This window comes from Neoarius graeffei, chromosome 3, assembly GCF_027579695.1.
Source record: "Neoarius graeffei isolate fNeoGra1 chromosome 3, fNeoGra1.pri, whole genome shotgun sequence".
NCBI lineage: Eukaryota > Metazoa > Chordata > Actinopteri > Siluriformes > Ariidae > Neoarius > Neoarius graeffei.
In genome coordinates this window covers 4,364,208-4,386,808 of record NC_083571.1, presented here as the reverse complement: position 1 = coordinate 4,386,808, position 22,601 = coordinate 4,364,208, and the positions used below count along the sequence as shown (strand labels likewise).

The window sequence follows — 22,601 nt, the reverse complement described above, 5'->3', positions numbered from 1 at the left end:
ATTTTTTGTAACATGCCATAATATTTTGGCATAAGATATTTATATTTATATCTACACTACCGTTCAAAAGTTTGGGGTCACTTTGAAATGTCCTTATTTTTGAAAGAAAAGCACTGTTCTTTTCAATGAAGATCACTTTAAACTAATCAGAAATCCACTCTATACATTGCTAATGTGGTAAATGACTATTCTAGCTGCAAATGTCTGGTTTTTGGTGCAATATCTCCATAGGTGTATAGAGGCCCATTTCCAGCAACTCTCACTCCAGTGTTCTAATGGTACAATGTGTTTGCTCATTGCCTCAGAAGGCTAATGGATGATTAGAAAACCCTTGTACAATCATGTTAGCACAGCTGAAAACAGTTGAGCTCTTTAGAGAAGCTATAAAACTGACCTTCCTTTGAGCAGATTGAGTTTCTGGAGCATCACATTTGTGGGGTCGATTAAATGCTCAAAATGGCCAAAAAAATGTCTTGACTATATTTTCTATTCATTTTACAACTTATGGTGGGAAATAAAAAAGTGTGACTTTTCATGGAAAACACAAAATTGTCTGGGTGACCCCAAACTTTTGAACGGTAGTGTACATTAATTTTTATATTAATTTTGTGCAAGAGAATGCACATTCACCTGTTCATACATCACGTTCAGGAACAAACTAATGTTAACGGCGCTAAAATGCCTGGAGAGACGCCCTTCCACTTTGCTTCTACAGACTTCTCGTGCAGTGGGAAAAAAATGCACTGCTGTGTGTTCCATATGTAGAAGAACTATCAAGGAGACGACGGGGACGACCTCGAACTTCAATCGTCATTTGGCGAGACTCCACCCAGAGAAGGAAGTGACACGCTGCGTTTATTGCCCTGTTGATAGTGGGCGGGGCTTGCTGAGCAATGAACTAGCTAGTGTTAACCCTCTCTCATGTTATTTGCCCTGTTGATAGTGGGCGGAGCTTGCTGAGCGATGAACAAGCTTTTTATCTGTAGCCTGTTCACTAAAATGGGGCAGTCGAGCAGGAACGTTAGTCCAACACAGTAGCCGAGACGCTTTCTCATAAAGGCAGCAACAGACACCGTCACATGGTGCGGGTGGAGTCTTGTTCTCGGACTCGACTCTAAATTTTCTTCAATGACTCAGACTTGAATACCGGGTACTCAAGACTGGACTCGAGATTTAGTGACTCGACTACAACACTGACGCACACAATTGCACAGATTGTCTCTGTATGCTGTAGCTTTACAGTTTCTCTTCGCTGGAACTATGAGTCCAGACCTGTTCCAGCATGATATGACAATGCTCCTGTGCACAAAGTGAGCTCCATGAAGACATGGTGTAAGGTTAAGGTTGGCATGAAGAACTCGAGCGTCCCAAAATCAAGTGGAAAGCCTTCCCGGAAGAGCGGATAGATCTGGAATGAGATGTTCAACAAATGCATATGGGTGTGATGGTCAGGGGTGCACATACTTTTGGCTTTATACTGTAAGTGCTGATATCAAACCAGCTAAAATGACCACAGCACACATGCGATTGCTTAAGGGCTGGCTTTGACTGAAATTTCATTAAAATGAAGCGATATTTTTCATCAAACTTGGTGGAATTTAACATTTTTTTAATTTACAATGATCGCGCTGTTCATTCATTTAGCTCGAACTGTTTTCGGTGAACAGCGCAGCCTGCAGGAAAATCTCCTCTGAAGCCCTGACACTGAACTAACACACATTCGGTGAAGCTGTGTGTCTCTGCGGGTTAAGAACAGATCCCAGTACGTGGTTCGCGCTCTGTAGTTAAATACAGTCACGAGGGAAAACACCGTATCCGTTACTTTTCCATTATGGAAGGCTGAGTGGGAATGAAAAGTCGTTATCTGTTCTGTTCCGTGTTGTTTTTACCTCATACTGACTAACCTTGTTACTGGATGTTATTTTTACACTGGACTGAAAAAAAATGAATGAAATTCATAATACACATATACACTCACCGGCCACTTTAATAGGAACTTGTTGTTGTTGATTCTAAGATCCCTGTTCTTGGCTGCAGGAGCGGAACCCGATGTGGTGTTCTGTTTTCTGTTGCATGCTGAGATGCTTTTCTGCTCGCCACGGTTGTAAAGAGTGATTATGAGAGTTACTATATCCTTTCTGGAAAAAAAAAAAGCTCGAACCACCTCAAATCTGTTCATTTTCTGATCTCTGACCCTCTCTTATCAACAAGGAATTTGTTTCCTTTCCATCCACAGAACTGTCACTCACTCACTCGATGTTTTTTGTTTTTCACACCATTCTGTGTAGAGACTGTTGTGTGTGTGAAAACCCCAGGAGATCAGGAGCAGTTTCTGAGATACTCAAATCAACACCCATGCCACAGCGAAAGAACGTCACACTTCACTGTGAGATCACAATTTTTCCCATTCTGATGTTTGAACATCATGAACGTTAACTCTTGATTTGTATCTGCGTGATTTGATGCACCGTGATTGGCTGATTACAGAACTGCATCAAACAGCAGGTGGATGTAAAGGTGTTCCTAATAAAGTGGCTGGTGAGTGTAGATAGATAACGTTTAAACCTTAAAAGTATTGACTTAAGGCCACGGTTATGAGCGTGGGACACGCTGTAGTGACACCAGTGACTGCATGTGATGTGCTTATGACTGGGGATATGTCAGGCTTATGACACAAGGTTCATGTGAAGTGTGTTTTTAGAACACTCCCACATGCATGTACAAGCGCGGGCACACACACACACTAAGTGGGTGTGTGTGTGTCACCATGACCATTGACTTCATGTTGATATCTGATTGTGTAATGGAAGATTAATAACACACTTTCTGGGAACTGCACCAGTGTGTGAGCTCTGGAGAGTGTGTGTGTGTGTGTGTGTGTGTGTTAATCCAACACAACATGTTTGTACACGATGTGTGTGTACATGAGCATGGCAGTGTGTAGAACGCTGATGGAGACGATGCAGAGTTCAGTTGTATTTGTATCAATGATCGGATCCTCCTTTCGGTTCCTAAGCAACAAGATTTTTGGATTTTGTCCGTCTCTGTTTCCTTTATCCGCTCATTTTTTTCTGTTTTTATATAAAACGTGGTGAGTCTTGTGTGAGATTTCAAAGATTCATGCGTACACTTGTACGAAGGAGTTTGTAAATCTAATATTGTAGAATTTTACATCACTTCCTGTCATGTGATCAGGCCAATACACTGTTAATTCTTTGAAATAAAATGTCTTAATTGAATATAATAAACAAACAAACAAAAAAAAATATATATATATATGTGTGTGTGTGTGTGTGTGTGTGTGTGCGTGTATGATATCGATATAAATATGCAATTTCTATATGTACAATTTAAAATTACAATTTGTACATGATTATTTTTTTACATTTTATATTTATGGTAATTTTAGATGTTTTTAATGTTCATTTTTAAACATATGTTTAAGCAAAAATATTACAATTGCCTCCGTGATAATATACTGTATATATCGTGTAACATAAAGTAAAAGATAAAATTACTGATTTTATTTAATTAAAAAATTAACTTTTTTTTTTACTGATGTTTCAATCTAAAAAAAGTAATAATAATAATAAATGAGGTCACATGACCTTTCCCATCATGACCTCTCGTATTACAGTAAATATTATATATTCCATCACATGTTTGATCACAGGGTATTTTAACATTTTAAAAGAATTGACTCACCCAGAACAGGAAGTGCAGTGCGAGGTGTTTATCTCATGACAGGAAGTGAAGTCATTTCTGTTTCCCATGTGACTGATGTGTCAATCTGAGATATATGATTTCAAACTTAATGAAAGCAAGACGGAAATACTCTTAGTTGGTACAAAAACCAAAATGGACGCCCTGTCCAAAAGACTTGGTCATCAGATTGAAGATGAAGTTACAAGCTTGGGCGTACTTCTAGACTCAGACTTAAATTTCAGTTCACACATTAGCAGGGTGACGAAAACAGCATTTCTGCACTTAAGAAATAATGCCAAAGTACGTTCATTTATAACCAAACCTGATGCCAAGAAACTGATCCATGCTTTTATTACAAGAACAAAGAATAGAGAGCATGTTACTCCTGTGCTAGCCACACCCCATTGGCTTCCTGTATCATTTAGAATTAATTTTAACCTCCTAAGGCCCAAGCTGTTTTTTTACATGCATTTTTTATTTCTCTTTGCTATTTGGGCTTATTAGAACCTGATTAGAATAAAAACTAAGCATCATCTTTTGATAAGATGTACTTTTAGAGAAAAAGTATGTCCACATATGTGGATTCTTGTTCCGAATTTCCATAAAGTGCTGTCCACGCATGTGACCACTAAGCCCTAGGAGGTTAAAGTCCTCCTACTTGTCTATAAAGCTCTAAATGGCATAGCGCCCTCTTACCTCACCGAGTCTTTGTCACTTTATGTCTCTTAACAGCTGGTTTACTAAATGTCTCAATAATCTGTCCATCCATTATCCGTAACTGCTTATCCTGTACAGCAGGGCTCGAAATTAACTTTTTTTCTTTGTGTCCCCCAGTGGTCCCGAATTCTGTGTTGTATTGTCCCGAATGGAAGCAATAGTGTCCCCATTTTTTTCTTCTCTGAAATAACCAGTGGTTAATATTATCATATGAAGTTACTATTATATTTGTAACTATGCGATTTTGAACCCTTTATATCATTTTTACAATAAGTCACAAGACACAAGCGACACATGTCCTATACATCATCTACTTCAAAATTACAGTTATTGCATTTTCAGTTTATTAAACTTTGGCGATCTCACTGTATGAATAGATACCCGTTTATTTAAAGGGGCCAACTAGCTCATTCAGAAAATGTTTCAACTCCCTACATCTGCAGTACACTTTAGTTGAAAATAAGACCCCTTTTATGTTCATTTCATCTACTTATACCTTGAATATCTGTTGGCACTTATAAGGCCAACTTATAATTTTCACCATTACCGTTATCCATAGCCCTGTGATGACCTGGCGGCTTGTCCAGGGTGTACCCCGCCTTTCGCCCGTAGTCAGCTGGGATAGGCTCCAGCTTGCCTGCGACCCTGTAGAACAGGATAAAGCGGCTACAGATAATGAGATGAGATGAGACCGTTATCCATTTTTATGAACTTTCCGTTATCCATTACCGTTATCCATTTTATGTACTTTCCGTTATCCATTTTATGTACTTTCCGTTATCCATTACCATTACCCATTTTTATGAAAATTCCGTTATCCATTTTATGAACTTTCCGTTATCCATTACCGTTATCCATTTTATGAACTTTCCGTTATCCATTTTTATGAACTTTCCGTTATCCATTTTATGAACTTTCGCTGCCGAAACGTGGGTGCAAATGTTAGCAACATCAGCATAGTGCCAGCAGGTCCGAGCCTAGCTGTGCTGCTGACTGACTAAACTTTCTGAACTAGAAAGACACCAAGAAAACTCACTTATTCTGTTGAATGGTATCTTCCGTCAATATCATCCACATCATTCCTGTTGTATTTTATAACGTGTCTAACAGTGTTCATTAAGTTCATTCAGTTGCTAGCGTTGCCTGCAGACCAGGCGATGACACTTTGGATCCTGAAGGTCCCGGAGACGTTATGTCTGGGCTTTCAGTTTCTTCCCCGCGGTCGGTCCGCTTCAACCACTTCAGCATTTTTGTTCTGGCAAGAGTCGGCGCAGCGTGTGCGGTAGCAATTCCATTCCAAGTCCATATAATGCGGACTCCGGCCGAAGATTCTAGAACAGAATGCGCTGCTCTGTAGCCTACGGATGCAGGTGCATCGAAAGTGTAGCTACTATGTATTTTTCGCTGTTAACGTTTTAAAATTAAAATTGACAAATTAGGTGAATGTCTACGTATGTGTTACGGCTTTGTAAATAATATTAATGTAGAACTTTTTTTCTAGATCTATTTTTTTTCCATTGTCCCGGGATTGTCCCAGATATGATAATTTTGTGTCCCGATGACATTTTTTATGGTCCCCGGGACATCGGGACACCGTTAGTTTCGAGCGCTGCTGTACAGGGCCGTGGGCTGGATCCTATCCCAGCTGACTACGGGCGAAAGGCGGGGTACACCCTGGACAAGTCACCAGGTTGTACAGGGCTGACACATAGACACAGACAACCATTCACACTCACATTCACACCTACGCTCAATTTAGAGTCACCAGTTAACCTAACCTGCATGTCTTTGGACTGTGGGGGAAACCGGAGCACCCGGAGGAAACCCACGTGGACACGGGGAGAACATGCAAACTCCACACAGAAAGGCCCCTGTCAGTCACTGGGCTTGAACCCAGAACCTTCTTGCTGTGAGATGACAGCGCTAACCACTACACCACTGAGCCGCCCCATGACATTTCATAACCCTATAATTTCAGAATTTCCTGATTAATTGCTTTAAACTATCCACATTCTGCTGTCTGTAGTGTTGAGGCAAGACCACCTAAACTGAGACCAAGTCATGAGCGAGACCATAGTGTATAGAGACCGAGACAAGACCAAGACTTTGAGGAGTTGAGATCAAGTCAAGACCAAGACCAAGGCAGGGCAAGACAGAGTCAAGACCAAGACAGGGCGAGACAGAGTCAAGACCAAGGCAGGGCGAGACAGAGTCAAGACCAAGGCAGGGCGAGACAGAGTCAAGACCAAGGCAGGGCGAGACAGAGTCAAGACCAAGACAGGGCGAGACAGAGTCAAGACCAAGACAGGGCGAGACAGAGTCAAGACCAAGACAGGGCGAGACAGAGTCAAGAACAAAACCAGGGCAGGGTGAGACCAAGTCAAGACCAAGGCAGGGCAAGACCGAATCAAGACCAAGGCAGGGTGAGACAGAGTCAAGACCAAGGCAAGGCAAGACCAAGACAGGGTGAGACAGAGTCAAGACCAAGGCAGGGCAAGACCAAGTCAAGACCAAGACAGGGTGAGACAGAGTCAAGACCAAGACCAAGGCAAGGCAAGGCAAGACCAAGACAGGGTGAGACAGAGTCAAGACCAAGACCAAGGCAGGGCAAGACCAAGTCAAGACCAAGACAGGGTGAGACAGAGTCAAGACCAGAACCAGACAAGTGTGTGTGAAGGGGGTATGTGTGCAAACTCCACACAGAAAGGCCCCCGTTGGCCGCTGGGCTCAAACCCAGAACCTTCTTGCTGTGAGGTGACAGTGCTAACCACTACACCACCGTGCTGCCCAGCAACAAACAGACAAACAGTCCACTTAAAGTATATTGATATGTCTCATCCTTTAATATAAAACACTTTGAGTTTTAGTCCCTGTATGAAAAGTGACTAAATAAATAAAACATTATTATTATTATTATTAGGCCGCACGGTGGTGTAGTGGTTAGCGCTGTTGCCTCACAGCAAGAAGGTCCAGGTTCGAGCCCCGTGACCGGCGAGGGCCTTTCTGTGCGGAGTTTGCATGTTCTCCCCGTGTCCGCGTGGGTTTCCTCCGGGTGCTCCGGTTTCCCCCACAGTCCAAAGACATGCAGGTTAGGTTAACTGGTGACTCTAAATTGAGCGTAGGTGTGAATGTGAGTGTGAATGGTTGTCTGTGTCTATGTGTCAGCCCTGTGATGACCTGGCGACTTGTCCAGGGTGTACCCCGCCTTTCACCCGTAGTCAGCTGGGATAGGATCCAGCTCGCCTGCGACCCTGTAGAACAGGATAAAGCGGCTACAGATAATGAGATGAGATTATTATTATTATTATTATTATTATTATTATGTAGCAGATGTTTTCCAGGTGTTGTGTTAGGAAGGGCTAAACCAAACAAGGGTTCTTTAAATACTCAAGTTGCGCTGTTTAAAGAAGTTCTGCTCTGAGATCTCACTGAAACTCTGAGAAACACCATGTTATCGGGTTACAGTAAGAGTACAAACATCCAGATTTCCTGTGAACACTAACTAGTTTTTTTCCCTTTGTGTGTGTGTTTTTTTTCAGAAAGCGGGGCATTGAGATGGTTCAGGTAAGTACCCTTTATCCATAATACCTCTTTAACCTCAAACACCTCTTAATGTCTGGGTTGTGGTGCGGAAACATGGTCCCGAGGAGCAAATGGGAAGGTTAGGGTTCGGAATTATAGGACGCTGAGTGGGAGAAAGGTGGAGCTTCAGGTGCCATGTTCTACACAGTAATAAGAAATTATATTCACTATAATCTGTATCACATCAGCATTCAGACCCCAGACAAAAGAGTTACACACAGGGGCGGAGTTTAAGTAAAAACAGAGGCGTGTCTCTGCTACGTGTGATTCTGACCCGTGATATTGACTCAAGTGTAGTTCACACTAGCGAGTCCCTTGTGTCACTTCTTGTATTGTTTTTTTGTGGGTGTGGCTTCCTTAATTTATTTGTAATATATTACACAACTACTATTAGATGTTGCTTTAAATCTTTGCCTCACATTCATTTGTTTCTTATTATGTCATTCGAAACTATAACTTGCATCGTATCGCAGATGACAGCAGAGGCTGGAAAATTTGGTGCTGGATACAAATGCAGAGTAAAGATATTTATTTATAAAGAGTCAGGCGATCAGCGAGCAACAATACATGGACAAAATCCAAAGCATCGAATCACAAAGTGCAAGGCTCGGCAATGTTCGGCAAGAATACACTGAACGAAACCTCACAAACAAGTGTGTGAACTTTCCTTTTATACCATGAGCTGTGATTGTGTGAAGCATTAAACAGGTGTGTGTGATGAGGAATGTGGTGAACGTGAGAGAGTCTGGGTTGCTTGGGTGTTGTAGTCCATGGTGGCCATGTTTGTAGGCTCTGGGAAGCGCCGTCCAGAGACCAGTGTTGTAGTCAAGTCACTAAACCTCGAGTCCCCAGTGTTCAAGTCTGAATCATTAAAAAAAATTTCGAGTCGAGTCCACTATTGATCTGAGTCAATCCAAGACTCCAACTGCACCATGCGACGGTGTCTGTTTCAGCGCCATTAACATTAGTTCGTTCCTGAACAGGTGAATGTGCTTCTCTTTATCAGGGAGTGTGAAGTATTCTGTCCGAGATGGTTAGGAGACGGATGGAAGTGCAGAAGGTGTGTTTATTAATACAAGTGAAGACGGTAGACAATCCAGAACGGCAGGCAAAATCGTAAAACGGTGAAACAGGCAACAGGTCAAGCGAGGCACAAACAGGCTATTGTAGATCAAAATAATTAGATTTCTTTTGTTTCAGACATGTAACAGCTTTTTTCCTTTACCTGACATGTTTCGACGGTGTAACTTCCGTCTTCATCAGAGGGTCACCCGGATGTTGGTGTGTGACATGCCTTTATAATCAGCTGATGTTACGGAGGCGTGACCTCCCTGTCAATATTGACAGGTCGGTCACGCCTCCCGCTGTCAGTGTTGCCCCCTCAGGACGGCGCTCCAGGTGTGGGAGAGCATGTACGCCCCCTTATCCCTGTTTATTGTTCTTGGGCTACGCTTTCTGATTTCTATTGACTCCTTAATCCAACGGTGGTATCTGTTGTTCTCTTGCTGTATGATCTGAGCATTGTCCCAGTCCATTATATGATTTTCCCTTCTGCAGTGGTCCGTTATTGCTGATTTGAGGTTCTCTTGCATAGCTTTTTCTTTTATTGCTCTTGTTTGTCTCTGTTCTGTTTCTTTTTCACATTCCTTTTTATGTTCCTTTTTTCGTATGCTAAAACTCCTTCCTGTCTCCCCAATGTAGGTTTTATTGCATGACAGGCATGGTATTTCATATATGACATTACATTTACTGTGTTGGTCGATTTTGTCCTTAGGGTGAACTAGTAGCTGTCGTAGTTTGGTGTGTGGTTTCACGGGTGTTTGTATGTTGTGTTTTTTCATGGCTCTTTGGATTTGTTCTGTAACTCCTCTGACATACGGTAGAGTCACTACTGCTTTACTTTCCTGTTTTTGGGTTGTCTGTTTTCTTCCTTTTTCCTGCGTCTTTTCTTTTGTTTTCACTTGTTGTGCGCCTTTGTGTATGGCCCATGGTGGATATTGACATGTGATCAGAGCTTGCCGTATGTGTTGTTCTTCTGTTGCGCGTTCTGTGGGGAGACAGGAAGGAGTTTTAGCATACGAAAAAAGGAACATAAAAAGGAATGTGAAAAAGAAACAGAACAGAGACAAACAAGAGCAATAAAAGAAAAAGCTATGCAAGAGAACCTGAAATCAGCAATAACGGACCACTGCAGAAGGGAAAATCATATAATGGACTGGGACAATGCTCAGATCATACAGCAAGAGAACAACAGATACCACCGTTGGATTAAGGAGTCAATAGAAATCAGAAAGCGTAGCCCAAGAACAATAAACAGGGATGAGGGGGCGTACATGCTCTCCCACACCTGGAGCGCCGTCCTGAGGGGGCAACACTGACAGCGGGAGGCGTGACCGACCTGTCAATATTGACAGGGAGGTCACGCCTCCGTAACATCAGCTGATTATAAAGGCACGTCACACACCAACATCCGGGTGACCCTCTGATGAAGACGGAAGTTACACCGTCGAAACATGTCAGGTAAAGGTAAAAAGCTTTTACATGTCTGAAACAAAAGAAAACTAATTATTTTGATTTAAGAAGAAGACATAATGAACGTAATATATTTAGGCTATCGTAGACTCGGCAGGATCAAAGACGAGAAACAGGAAATCAGGGATCAGGAAACTAAACAAGGAAATAAGGCTCGGTAAGGTATCAGCAACGTGACTCAATACTTCGCAAAGTAAGTGTGTTTTCACAGTTTTTATATTGGCGCACTGATTGCGCCTTAATCCTGTGCAGGTGCGAGTCGTTTACAGCATGCGCGAGAGTCTGCTTGGCACGTGTGCTGTCCGGAGCGCGCCTGAGAGTCTGTCTGATGCACACACCAAGGTGCACAAGTGTGACACTCTTGCACGAAATTAGTACAAAAATTAATGTAGATATAAATATCTTATGGCAAATTATTATGGGATGCTACAAAAAAATAAAGAAAAATCCGAGTCCTCGTCTCCAATTTACGAGTCCGAATGCAGTTAATGCACGAGTCCGAGTCATCAGTGCTCAAGTCCAAGTCACGAGTCCTTAAAATTAGGGTACGAGTCAAATTGAGTGCTACAATCCTGCCAGAGACGTGACACTTTCAGTGCTGACGTAACAAGAATTCGCTCAGTCAGTCCGCATTTTCTATCCTCGTTTTTTTCCCCCGCTCACTTCAATGAAAGTGCTTGTTTTTCATAGCAGTGATCAAGACACGCCTGAAAAATAGGTGCTTTACCCGAGAGCTTTACACGAGAAAAATCTAGCAATAATAATTTGAACAGGGAGCTCAAAAAAACAGCTTAAGTGCGTTATGTGTGTAGCAGAGGCCAGGTAATTTGTAATAGTCGACTACGCCACCTGAGGGGAATTCACCTCAGGCCAACTACTAACCCCTTTTTACTTCAACAGACACCCAGGTTCGTTCACACTTCAAGGAAGAGACGCGAGTTCCACAAAAAACAATTTATTAATTCTTTTCAATCAGTTTTTAAATTCAAACACACATGCACTTAAAATCTTGGAAAACTGTGGTAATCCACAGAAACACAATTGGGATTCTCTACCCCTTTACCAAATACAATACAAAAAAAGCAAAAGAACATTACTCAGGGCGGCTGCAACACCCACCTACATACAAAACAGGTAGCTACACTGCTTATCGAAAGCCTGTGCAAAGGTTAGAAGGTAATTGGGGGCGGGGCTGAGGCTTATCAGGGCAGAAGAAAAAGGAGTCCCGGAATACACACCACTCACAAAAGAAATAAACACAAAAAGAATAAAATAAACACCCGTCATGCGACACAGCAAGAAAAGTGAAAAGGGGTCCACCACCACAAGATCTGCCTGCCGGTTGCCTAGGCCCAACCACACCTGTCCAAAAATATAAAAGAGAAAAAGAGCTTAAGACACAGGATTTAACACCGTGCATACAATATGTCAATACAAAACTAACTGGCACAGTACAAACTACTTAGCTTAACTATGGCGAAGCTGCTTGCAAAGACACTCCAGCCCGCCGTAGGGGTGCAGCCGCCATGATTGAAAGAATAAGGCGAACGACTGTCAGTCAACCACAAGCACTCACACACACACCCATATACACAAATGTGCACTCACGCACCAATATACCAAACAAACAAGACAAGCAAAAAAAGAACAAACATTATTACATGCGATCTCATACAGCCATTAAATCAAAACATGCGTGACAGACAGTCTTCTGGCATCGGTAGAACTCAAGGGGCAATACGACCCATCCACATCAATAAGAGGCAGCAAACAAAATGGGGCTACAGTCCAACCCCAACAAAACAGCAGCCTCGGGTGGCGTGGAGTTGCCCTCGACGCTGGCCACTGCCCGCCCTATAAACATTGAGTACAAACCGATTATCACTAATACTACTATACTGACACGGAATGTTACAAACATCCGTATGTTATATATACACATACCGAGTGATTGAATGCTGCATATTTGGTCTTGCTCTGAACCAATGATGGCGCAAGAAAATCTCCGTAGTGAAGCCAAAATAATAAAAACACAGTTTAACCCAAGCCTACGAGTATGAAATACTGACGGTACATGATAATAAAATCAATTAACCTACCTCGCAAATGCTTCAGCCCGTAATGACTTAAATGCCCCAGCAACAGCAACAAGTTAAACTACGAGCAATCATGGCAGGAAAAACAACGTGAGCATAACACTCGTTTGTAGCGAGGAGCACCAGCTAATGCGTACCCCACGCCACCAACTCAACCCCCGGACTGTCAGAAGTGCCGCAGAAGGAAGCAACAGGGCTACCAAGGACTCAGTCCAGTCTAATTATAACCAAATAAAAGCCCGCCCCATAATTTAAGTAAACCTGTTCCTCCAGTCCAGGCAGATCCCAGGGGAACTGCGGAGTAAAACGCAATTCCACCTGCTACACGTGCATAACCCGACTCTGAATATGAGAAACTTTCCTCGTGTGAGTATTGATGAACAATTTGAGTTTAAATCAGTGAATCTGAAAATGTCCCACTGAGATAAAAGGTTGAATCAAGAAACTTTAAGGGATCTCTGGTTTGTGCCCATGAAAGTTTTTATGCCAAACTGAAAGGAAGCTGGAGTAACCTTTCTTTGCTAAGAATGTGCGATTGAATACAGTATAAAAACATTTGTTTCCTAGATTATAAGAATGTTTATTCATAGAAATATCAGAATATCACATCTATGTGGTTTAATATTTCTAGCATCAGTCGAGTATTTCTCGGGTTTTTTCTTTCTGTTGGTAGAATAAGTGAAACGCGTGTGCAACACTGTGAACTTTTTTCCCGCACAAACACTGAGTGTCCCTGATTCTGATCCTGATCCTGAACATTTTGCACTAGTTTCAGGTCTGTTGTGTGGGATGGATGGAGTTGGGATGGAAATTTTGCTGCATTCAGAAAAACAGAAAACAACAACAACAATCCATCAAAAATTAAAATATATTGAATTGAATCTAAATGGTGGAGCATTCTGATTAAAATATTACAATAAACCCAGTATAAGATTAAAAAGGCTATTTTGCAACATATTTTACTATTTTTACTAACTACTCAACTTTATATTTTCTTCTTAATTAAATTTGACTAGATTAAAGATATTTTCACTTTCGAAGATTTTAATTTTATTGCAGTGTGAAACCTGGTAACTTTGCCCCAAGCTTCATACTCAATGACTTTCAAATTCTGCATAAAAACTGCAGATTACATTATATTTTGTTTCGTCTGTATTTTATTTATATTTTTACACGTCTTGTCAGATCCTTGTCCTGATGCACACATCCAGTCTCTACATTCAATGTAAAACTTTCCAGAAAATAATATATAGACCATCGGTTACTATTATCAACAGTCCATAATTATCGACACCTTTTCAGATTTGCCAATAAAAACAATTTTACAAAGCTGAGTTTCAGTTCCAACAGTTATTATTGGCTAATTAATCAACTGGAAGACCCGCCCCCTCACCCTTTGATCTTGTCGTCTGATGACGCAGCTTGTTACCCGAGATGGAACTTTTTCAGCAATTTTTCGGAAAACCCGGACGTTATCATCGCAGGTAAGCATGGTGGAAAGATCATGGACATGTTTTTACTGATCAAATTCACCGATATTTCATGATCTCCTCGTCGAGACCTACTTTGTTTCTTACTCTTTCATTTGACAGCCGCCATTTTGTATCTAAATGCACCTTTGAGAAGTCACTCACGTGAGGTGTCGATAATAGTGATCACTTTCACCGGTGTCCACCATTATCGACACCCTGTGGAATTAAGCGACATTTACAACTGTTATGGATCGATCTTTGTGTAACATTGTTGAAGTAGATGAAGTACTTTAAAAAAAATAAAAGTGCCATGGTATATAATAATTTTTTTTCTGATTCATAACAGAATGGAATGTTTATAGAGTATTTGTAATCCGATTGCAATAAATAGAATTAAATTCCTAGCATATAAGATAAGATAAAACTTTATTTAATCCCCAAAGGGGAAATTCACTTATCACAGCAGCCAAAGAATAGATCAGACAAAGATAAGGATAAAAATATATACAACCCCGATTCCAAAAAAGTTGGGACAAAGTACAAATTGTAAATAAAAACGGAATGCAATGATGTGGAAGTTTCAAAATTCCATATTTTATTCAGAATAGAACATAGATGACATATCAAATGTTTAAACTGAGAAAATGTATCATTTAAAGAGAAAAATTAGGTGATTTTAAATTTCATGACAACACCACATCTCAAAAAAGTTGGGACAAGGCCATGTTTCCCACTGTGAGACATCCCCTTTTCTCTTTACAACAGTCTGTAAACGTCTGGGGACTGAGGAGACAAGTTGCTCAAGTTTAGGGATAGGAATGTTAACCCATTCTTGTCTAATGTAGGATTCTAGTTGCTCAACTGTCTTAGGTCTTTTTTGTCGTATCTTCCGTTTTACGATGCGCCAAATGTTTTCTATGGGTGAAAGATCTGGACTGCAGGCTGGCCAGTTCAGTACCCGGACCCTTCTTCTACGCAGCCATGATGCTGTAATTGATGCAGTATGTGGTTTGGCATTGTCATGTTGGAAAATGCAAGGTCTTCCCTGAAAGAGACGTCGTCTGGATGGGAGCATATGTTGCTCTAGAACCTGGATATACCTTTCAGCACTGATGGTGTCTTTCCAGATGTGTAAGCTGCCCATGCCACACGCACTAATGCAACCCCATACCATCAGAGATGCAGGCTTCTGAACTGAGCGCTGATAACAACTCGGGTCGTCCTTCTCCTCTTTAGTCCGAATGACACGGCGTCCCTGATTTCCATAAAGAACTTCAAATTTTGATTCGTCTGACCACAGAACAGTTTTCCACTTTGCCACAGTCCATTTTAAATGAGCCTTGGCTCAGAGAAGACGTCTGCGCTTCTGGATCGTGTTTAGATATGGCTTCTTCTTTGAACTATAGAGTTTTAGCTGGCAACGGCGGATGGCACAGTGAATTGTGTTCACAGATAATGTTCTCTGGAAATATTCCTGAGCCCATTTTGTGATTTCCAATACAGAAGCATGCCTGTATGTGATGCAGTGCCGTCTAAGGGCCCGAAGATCACGGGCACCCAGTATGGTTTTCCAGACTTGACCCTTACGCACAGAGATTCTTCCAGATTCTCTGAATCTTTTGATGATATTATGCACTGTAGATGATGATATGTTCAAACTCTTTGCAATTTTACACTGTCGAACTCCTTTCTGATATTGCTCCACTATTTGTCGGCGCAGAATTAGGGGGATTGGTGATCCTCTTCCCATCTTTACTTCTGAGAGCCGCTGCCACTCCAAGATGCTCTTTTTATACCCAGTCATGTTAATGACCTATTGCCAATTGACCTAATGAGTTGCAATTTGGTCCTCCAGCTGTTCCTTTTTTGTACCTTAACTTTTCCAGCCTCTTATTGCCCCTGTCCCAACTTTTTTGAGATGTGTTGCTGTCATGAAATTTCAAATGAGCCAATATTTGTCATGAAATTTCAAAATGTCTCACTTTCGACATTTGATATGTTGTCTATGTTCTATTGTGAATACAATATCAGTTTTTGAGATTTGTAAATTATTGCATTCCGTTTTTATTTACAATTTGTACTTTGTCCCAACTTTTTTGGAATCGGGGTTGTATTTATATGATTTTTTGCACTGTATTTTTCAGTTTGTTGTAAATCTCTACCATATATTACAATATCAGGAGACATATTTTATATTTTGATTCAAGGAATGACGAGCGACCTTTGACCTGGATGTTCATGTGGTTACAATCTCAATTTCCTGTTGACATTTATTGGTAAACGACAAAACTAGAAATTAATACAAACAACAACGAATGATGAACAAAATATGATCTACGAAAATACTGAGAAAGTGGAACAAAAAGATTTTCTGACGCAGGTTAAACATTATCAGTTCATTTGTTTACGAACATTAGAATTACTTCCTCATTTACGTAAACACCGACATCCATATATTTATATAAAAGATATTTTGGACTAAATATAAGTCTATGGAAAACACAATTTAAATAAAAACTATGTTTTGTTAACTTAATACCACATACTGATTATTTATTTATAAATAATTATCTGCGTGGAACAGTGTCACATGATCTGATACGCTAAGTAATCGGGAATCAACTCATTTTTTTTCCAGTGGAAGTTTGAGTAATTATTCATGCACAATTTACATACTGAAAGTCTTTTCTACTTTTGCAACGGCCAAAAGATTGTTCAGGTGTCGATAATTGTAGCCACCGCTATATACACACTACTGTTCAAAAGTTTGGGGTCACTTTGAAATGTCCTTATTTTTGAAAGAAAAGCACTGTTCTTTTCAATGAAGATCACTTTAAACTAATCAGAAATCCACTCTATACATTGCTAATGTGCTAAATGACTATTCTAGCTGCAAATGTCTGGTTTTTGGTGCAATATCTCCATAGGTGTATAGAGGCCCATTTCCAGCAACTCTCACTCCAGTGTTCTAATGGTACAATGTGTTTGCTCATTGCCTCAGAAGGCTAATGGATGATTAGAAAACCCTTGTACAATCATGTTAGCACAGCTGAAAACAGTTGAGCTCTTTAGAGAAGCTATAAAACTGACCTTCCTTTGAGCAGATTGAGTTTCTGGAGCATCACATTTGTGGGGTCGATTAAATGCTCAAAATGGCCAGAAAAATGTCTCGACTATATTTTCTATTCATTTTACAACTTATGGTGGGAAATAAAAGTGTGACTTTTCATGGAAAACACAAAATTGTCTGGGTGACCCCAAACTTTTGAACGGTAGTGTGTGTATATATATATATATATATATATATATACAGTATTTATATTAATAGTACATGCATGTTGTACTATATGTATGTCTAATTATGTTTTTATAGTGATGAGGGTTTGGTCCGATTTTTGCTCTACAGCTCAGTGATGGGAAAAAAACATAAATTAACCTTTACTGTGAGGGGAAAGAGCACAGAAAGGCCACGTCGATACCAAAATAGCATTTTCCATTCTAACAGTGAATACTTAAATAATCCTAGTGTTTAACATGCTGAGCTCAGTACTGCCTTTGTGTGTGTGTGCTTATTTTAAAAATATCCCGTATATAATATTTAAAGGAAATATCTTGTAAATAAACAAATTGAGCTAAAAGTCAATCTTTATGGCGGTCCTTTATAAAAAAAAAGCTGCATGTTGAATTTGTTCTTTACAATATAACCACGAAAGTTATGAAAATAGACGGGACTATTTTTTGTCCGAGAGGCCGCCATAACTCCATTGTGCATGATGTCATTTACCGTAAGCACAGCAGAGGTGTACAAGTACATGCTGTACTCGTGTCAGCAGGGTGAAGTATTCTATCTGGGAGGGTTGGAGACAGATGTGAGTGCAAAAGATCTTTATTACAACCCTGATTCCAAAAAAGTTGGGACAAAGTACAAATTGTAAATAAAAACGGAATGCAATAATTTACAAATCTCAAAAACTGATATTGTATTCACAATAGAACATAGACAACATATCAGATGTCGAAAGTGAGACATTTTGAAATTTCATGCCAAATATTGGCTCATTTGAAATTTCATGACAGCAACACATCTCAAAAAAGTTGGGACAGGGGCAATAAGAGGCTGGAAAAGTTAAAGATACAAAAAAGGAACAGCTGGAGGACCAAATTGCAACTCATTAGGTCAATTGGCAATAGGTCATTAACATGACTGGGTATAAAAAGAGCATCTTGGAGTGGCAGCGGCTCTCAGAAGTAAAGATGGGAAGAGGATCACCAATCCCCCTAATTCTGCGCCGACAAATAGTGGAGCAATATCAGAAAGGAGTTCGACAGTGTAAAATTGCAAAGAGTTTGAACATATCATCATCTACAGTGCATAATATCATCAAAAGATTCAGAGAATCTGGAAGAATCTCTGTGCGTAAGGGTCAAGGCCGGAAAACCATACTGGGTGCCCGTGATCTTCGGGCCCTTAGATGGCACTGCATCACATACAGGCATGCTTCTGCATTGGAAATCACAAAATGGGCTCAGGAATATTTCCAGAGAACATTATCTGTGAACACAGTTCACCGAGCCATCCGCCGTTGCCAGTTAAAACTCTATAGTTCAAAGAAGAAGCCATATCTAAACATGATCCAGAAGCGCAGACGTCTTCTCTGGGCCAAGGCTCATTTAAAATGGACTGTGGCAAAGTGGAAAACTGTTCTGTGGTCAGACGAATCAAAATGTGAAGTTCTTTATGGAAATCAGGGACGCCGTGTCATTCGGACTAAAGAGGAGAAGGACGACCCGAGTTGTTATCAGCGCTCAGTTCAGAAGCCTGCATCTCTGATGGTATGGGGTTGCATTAGTGCGTGTGGCATGGGCAGCTTACACATCTGGAAAGACACCATCAATGCTGAAAGGTATATCCAGGTTCTAGAGCAACATATGCTCCCATCCAGACGACGTCTCTTTCAGGGAAGACCTTGCATTTTCCAACATGACAATGCCAAATCACATACTGCATCAATTACAGCATCATGGCTGTGTAGAAGAAGGGTCCGGGTACTGAACTGGCCAGCCTGCAGTCCAGATCTTTCACCCATAGAAAACATTTGGCGCATCATAAAACGGAAGATACGACAAAAAAGACCTAAGACAGTTGAGCAACTAGAATCCTACATTAGACAAGAATGGGTTAACATTCCTATCCCTAAACTTGAGCAACTTGTCTCCTCAGTCCCCAGACGTTTACAGACTGTTGTAAAGAGAAAAGGGGATGTCTCACAGTGGGAAACATGGCCTTGTCCCAACTTTTTTGAGATGTGTTGTTGTCATGAAATTTAAAATCACCTAATTTTTCTCTTTAAATGATACATTTTCTTAGTTTAAACATTTGATATGTCATCTATGTTCTATTCTGAATAAAATATGGAATTTTGAAACTTCCACATCATTGCATTCCGTTTTTATTTACAATTTGTACTTTGTCCCAACTTTTTTGGAATTGGGGTTGTATAAAGAAAAGTGCAAACAAGCAAATGGTCCAAATCAGCAGGCAGATATTGTGAACGGTAAAACAGGCTAAAGGTCGAGGCATAAACACAATATCGTAGACAGAAGCAGGGTCAAAAATGAGAAACAGGAACCAGGAAATCAGTCAGGAAAAAAGGTTTGGTAATGTGTCACAACAATGCAATACTTCGCAAAGTAAATCTGCATTCTGAGTCCTAATATAGTCGTGCTGATTGCGCCTTAATCCTGTGCAGATGTGTGTTATTCGCGGCAAGTGTGTAAGTCACTTCAGAGCGCGCCTGAAAGTCCTTTTGTTGTGACAACTTAACTATAGTGTAATATTATGGTCTAGTGTGACTTCTCGGTTAATTTGTTTGCATTTCTTCACAAAAATTATGCTAATGCAGTATTAGAAAAGGAATCAAAATAAAGTAGTGGCTAGTTTATTGTCTGTTTATTTAAAAATTTACATTTACCTGCTTATCTTTCATCTGTTTGATGCATGACACGGTATGCTGTCATGCGGAATCCTACGTCACACAGCGCCGCCGTCATTTTCACCTCCTAATACATCCATCCAATGTATCTGGCTAATCCAGTATGGCCACACCTGGGGAAATGGCCCACTGGACTGACGTTACAACTTGAACATGTTTTTTAAGCTAAAGTCTGCTTAATTTTTTTTTCATCTAGAACATCTTGTATTAATTGATGACATTTCATCCATCCATCCATTATCCGTACCCGCTTATCCTGTGCAGGGTCACAGGCGAGCTGGAGCCTATTCCAGCGGACTATGGATGAGAGGTATCCACTAACCACGACACCACCGAGCCGCCCCATAATATTTCATAACCCCGTAATTTCAGAATCTCGTGGTTAATCACTTTAAACTATCCACATTCTGCTGTCTGTAGTGTTGAGTCAAGACCAGGACCAAGGTAGGGTGAGACTGAGTCAAGACCAGGACAAAGGCAGAGTGAGACAGAGTCAAGACCAGGACCAAGGCAGGGCAAGACCAGGACCAAGGTAGGGTGAGACCAAGTCAAGACCAGGACCAAGGTAGAGTGAGACAGAGTCAAGACCAGGACCAAGGCAGGGCAAGACCAGGACCAAGGCAGAGCGAGACAGAGTCAAGACCAGGACCAAGGCAGAGTGAGACAGAGTCAAGACCAGGACCAAGGCAGAGTGAGACAGAGTCAAGACCAGGACCAAGGCAGAGTGAGACAGAGTCAAGACCAGGACCAAGGCAGAGTGAGACAGAGTCAAGACCAGGACCAAGGCAGGGCAAGACCAGGACCAAGGTAGAGCGAGACTGAGTCAAGACCAGGACCAAGGAAGGGCGAGACCGAGTCAAGACCAGGACCAAGGCAGGGCAAGACTGGCTCAAGACCGAGACTGAGTCAAGTCCAGAACCAGACCAGTGTGTGTGAAGGGGGGCAGGGCAGGGCAGGGGTGGGGTGATGGCTGTTAACAGGAAGAGAAATTTCAAATGAGCAACAAGTCACGTTATTGGTTGCATTTGAAGCAGGAAGTTTTTGCATCCAATCACAGTAACAATGTTAACAAATCAATCAGACAATACACAGGCAGTTTAGTGAAATCCCTACAGTTGTGGTCTTGACCGGTCTTGAAATAAAATCCCGAGTCCTCGATGTCTGAGAACCAAGACAAGACCGAGTAAAAATGCGGTCAATTCCGAGACGAGATCGAGACCTTTCTCAAGTGGTCTTGAGACCAGACTCTGAGCCAAAATTGGACTCGTCTTTGGGAAGTTATTAAACTCATTCACACTGATGCATCCTTGTGAGTTGCAGCTGCTGTAAACACACGCTGAGGTCTGCGGCGATCATTTTTAATTTGCCATTATTTCATATCTTTTACAAACATGTCCTCGGTGTCCCGTGTCTCCTGAAAGTCTCATGATAAAAGCAGTGATTGGACAAACTTCACCTTGACGTACAGTACAGTATGAATCGTATATCACGTGTCCAGAAGAATTGTAACTACACAGGAGAACATGGTATGATCTCATGTGTCATAAAGATTTAATTTGTATTAAAAGATCTCACACACACACACTGTTTATGCTCTGAATATTAATAACAGTGACACAGTTCTAATCCATCAGGACAGTTACAGGAACCTGGCTGATTACAGGAGATGGTTTCTGCACTGTTTACAGCAAGTGAGGCTTTAAAAAGCCGTTACATTACGACTAATAAACATTTAGCATGTCTGATTTCCAGTCATCCTTAAATGTCAGACCGTGACATCACAGAAGGTTAGGTATGAATCATTTCCTCATGGTGTGTAGCTCAGAGGGACGGTGTTAATGCTGCAGTGCTCCATCTTCCAGATGAGCGTTAACCTACACACGTCTGGGTGAGTGATGAATCTCCTGCGCTCTGCAAAAACTATTTATTTAAACCACTAGGACTTCCACTTTCTGTCCACTAAGCCCTAATCCCTGTTTAATCAAGCGCTCTGACAGCATTGTTCAACATCCTCCGAGAACTCACTGCGCTCAGATCAGCGCAGCTGCAGGACCAACAGTGTCCAAGTCGGAAAACATCTTCCTGAACGTGGTTTCTTTACTGAACACTGTAACTCGGGCTATTTTATTAATTCAAGCAAACAACAAATTAATAAAAATTGATAATCAATAATCGCCTGCATCCAGCACAGACAGTATGATTTCAGGGCCTTGATTTATTAAGTTTTGTTAAGTTGCGCACGAATGACTGTCAGAGCACGACATTAAGGCCCTGTTTACATTATTTCGAATCAACGGATCATCAGATTAACGTTTTTAAAACGATTCGCGTACACACACAAAATTTCTGTGCCCGCAACAAAACCGTTCCCCGTGCACACAGCAAGGCCAATACACGGATACGCTAATCACATGACTAATTAGACGGCACGTCACATGATCCCAGTGCATATCGGGCATGCGCAAGTCACTCACCACTTGCAAGTGGAAGGATGTCGTTGTAAA

General features: G+C 41.1%; 1 protein-coding gene across 4 annotated transcripts in view; it reads left to right on the top strand.

The window, feature by feature from the left end:
- Nucleotides 1–22,601, top strand: part of itpk1a (inositol-tetrakisphosphate 1-kinase a) — a 77,090-nt gene that overhangs the window by 14,784 nt on the left and 39,705 nt on the right. For 3 of the 4 annotated variants that reach the window (XM_060916286.1, XM_060916284.1, XM_060916285.1), the window contains exon 3: nucleotides 7,962–7,986. In XM_060916286.1, the coding sequence (XP_060772269.1) occupies nucleotides 7,962–7,986 (25 nt within the window). Of the gene's footprint in view, nucleotides 1–3,051; nucleotides 3,092–7,961; nucleotides 7,987–22,601 lie in introns of those variants that run through there. The other variant, XM_060916287.1, reaches the window with a different exon arrangement.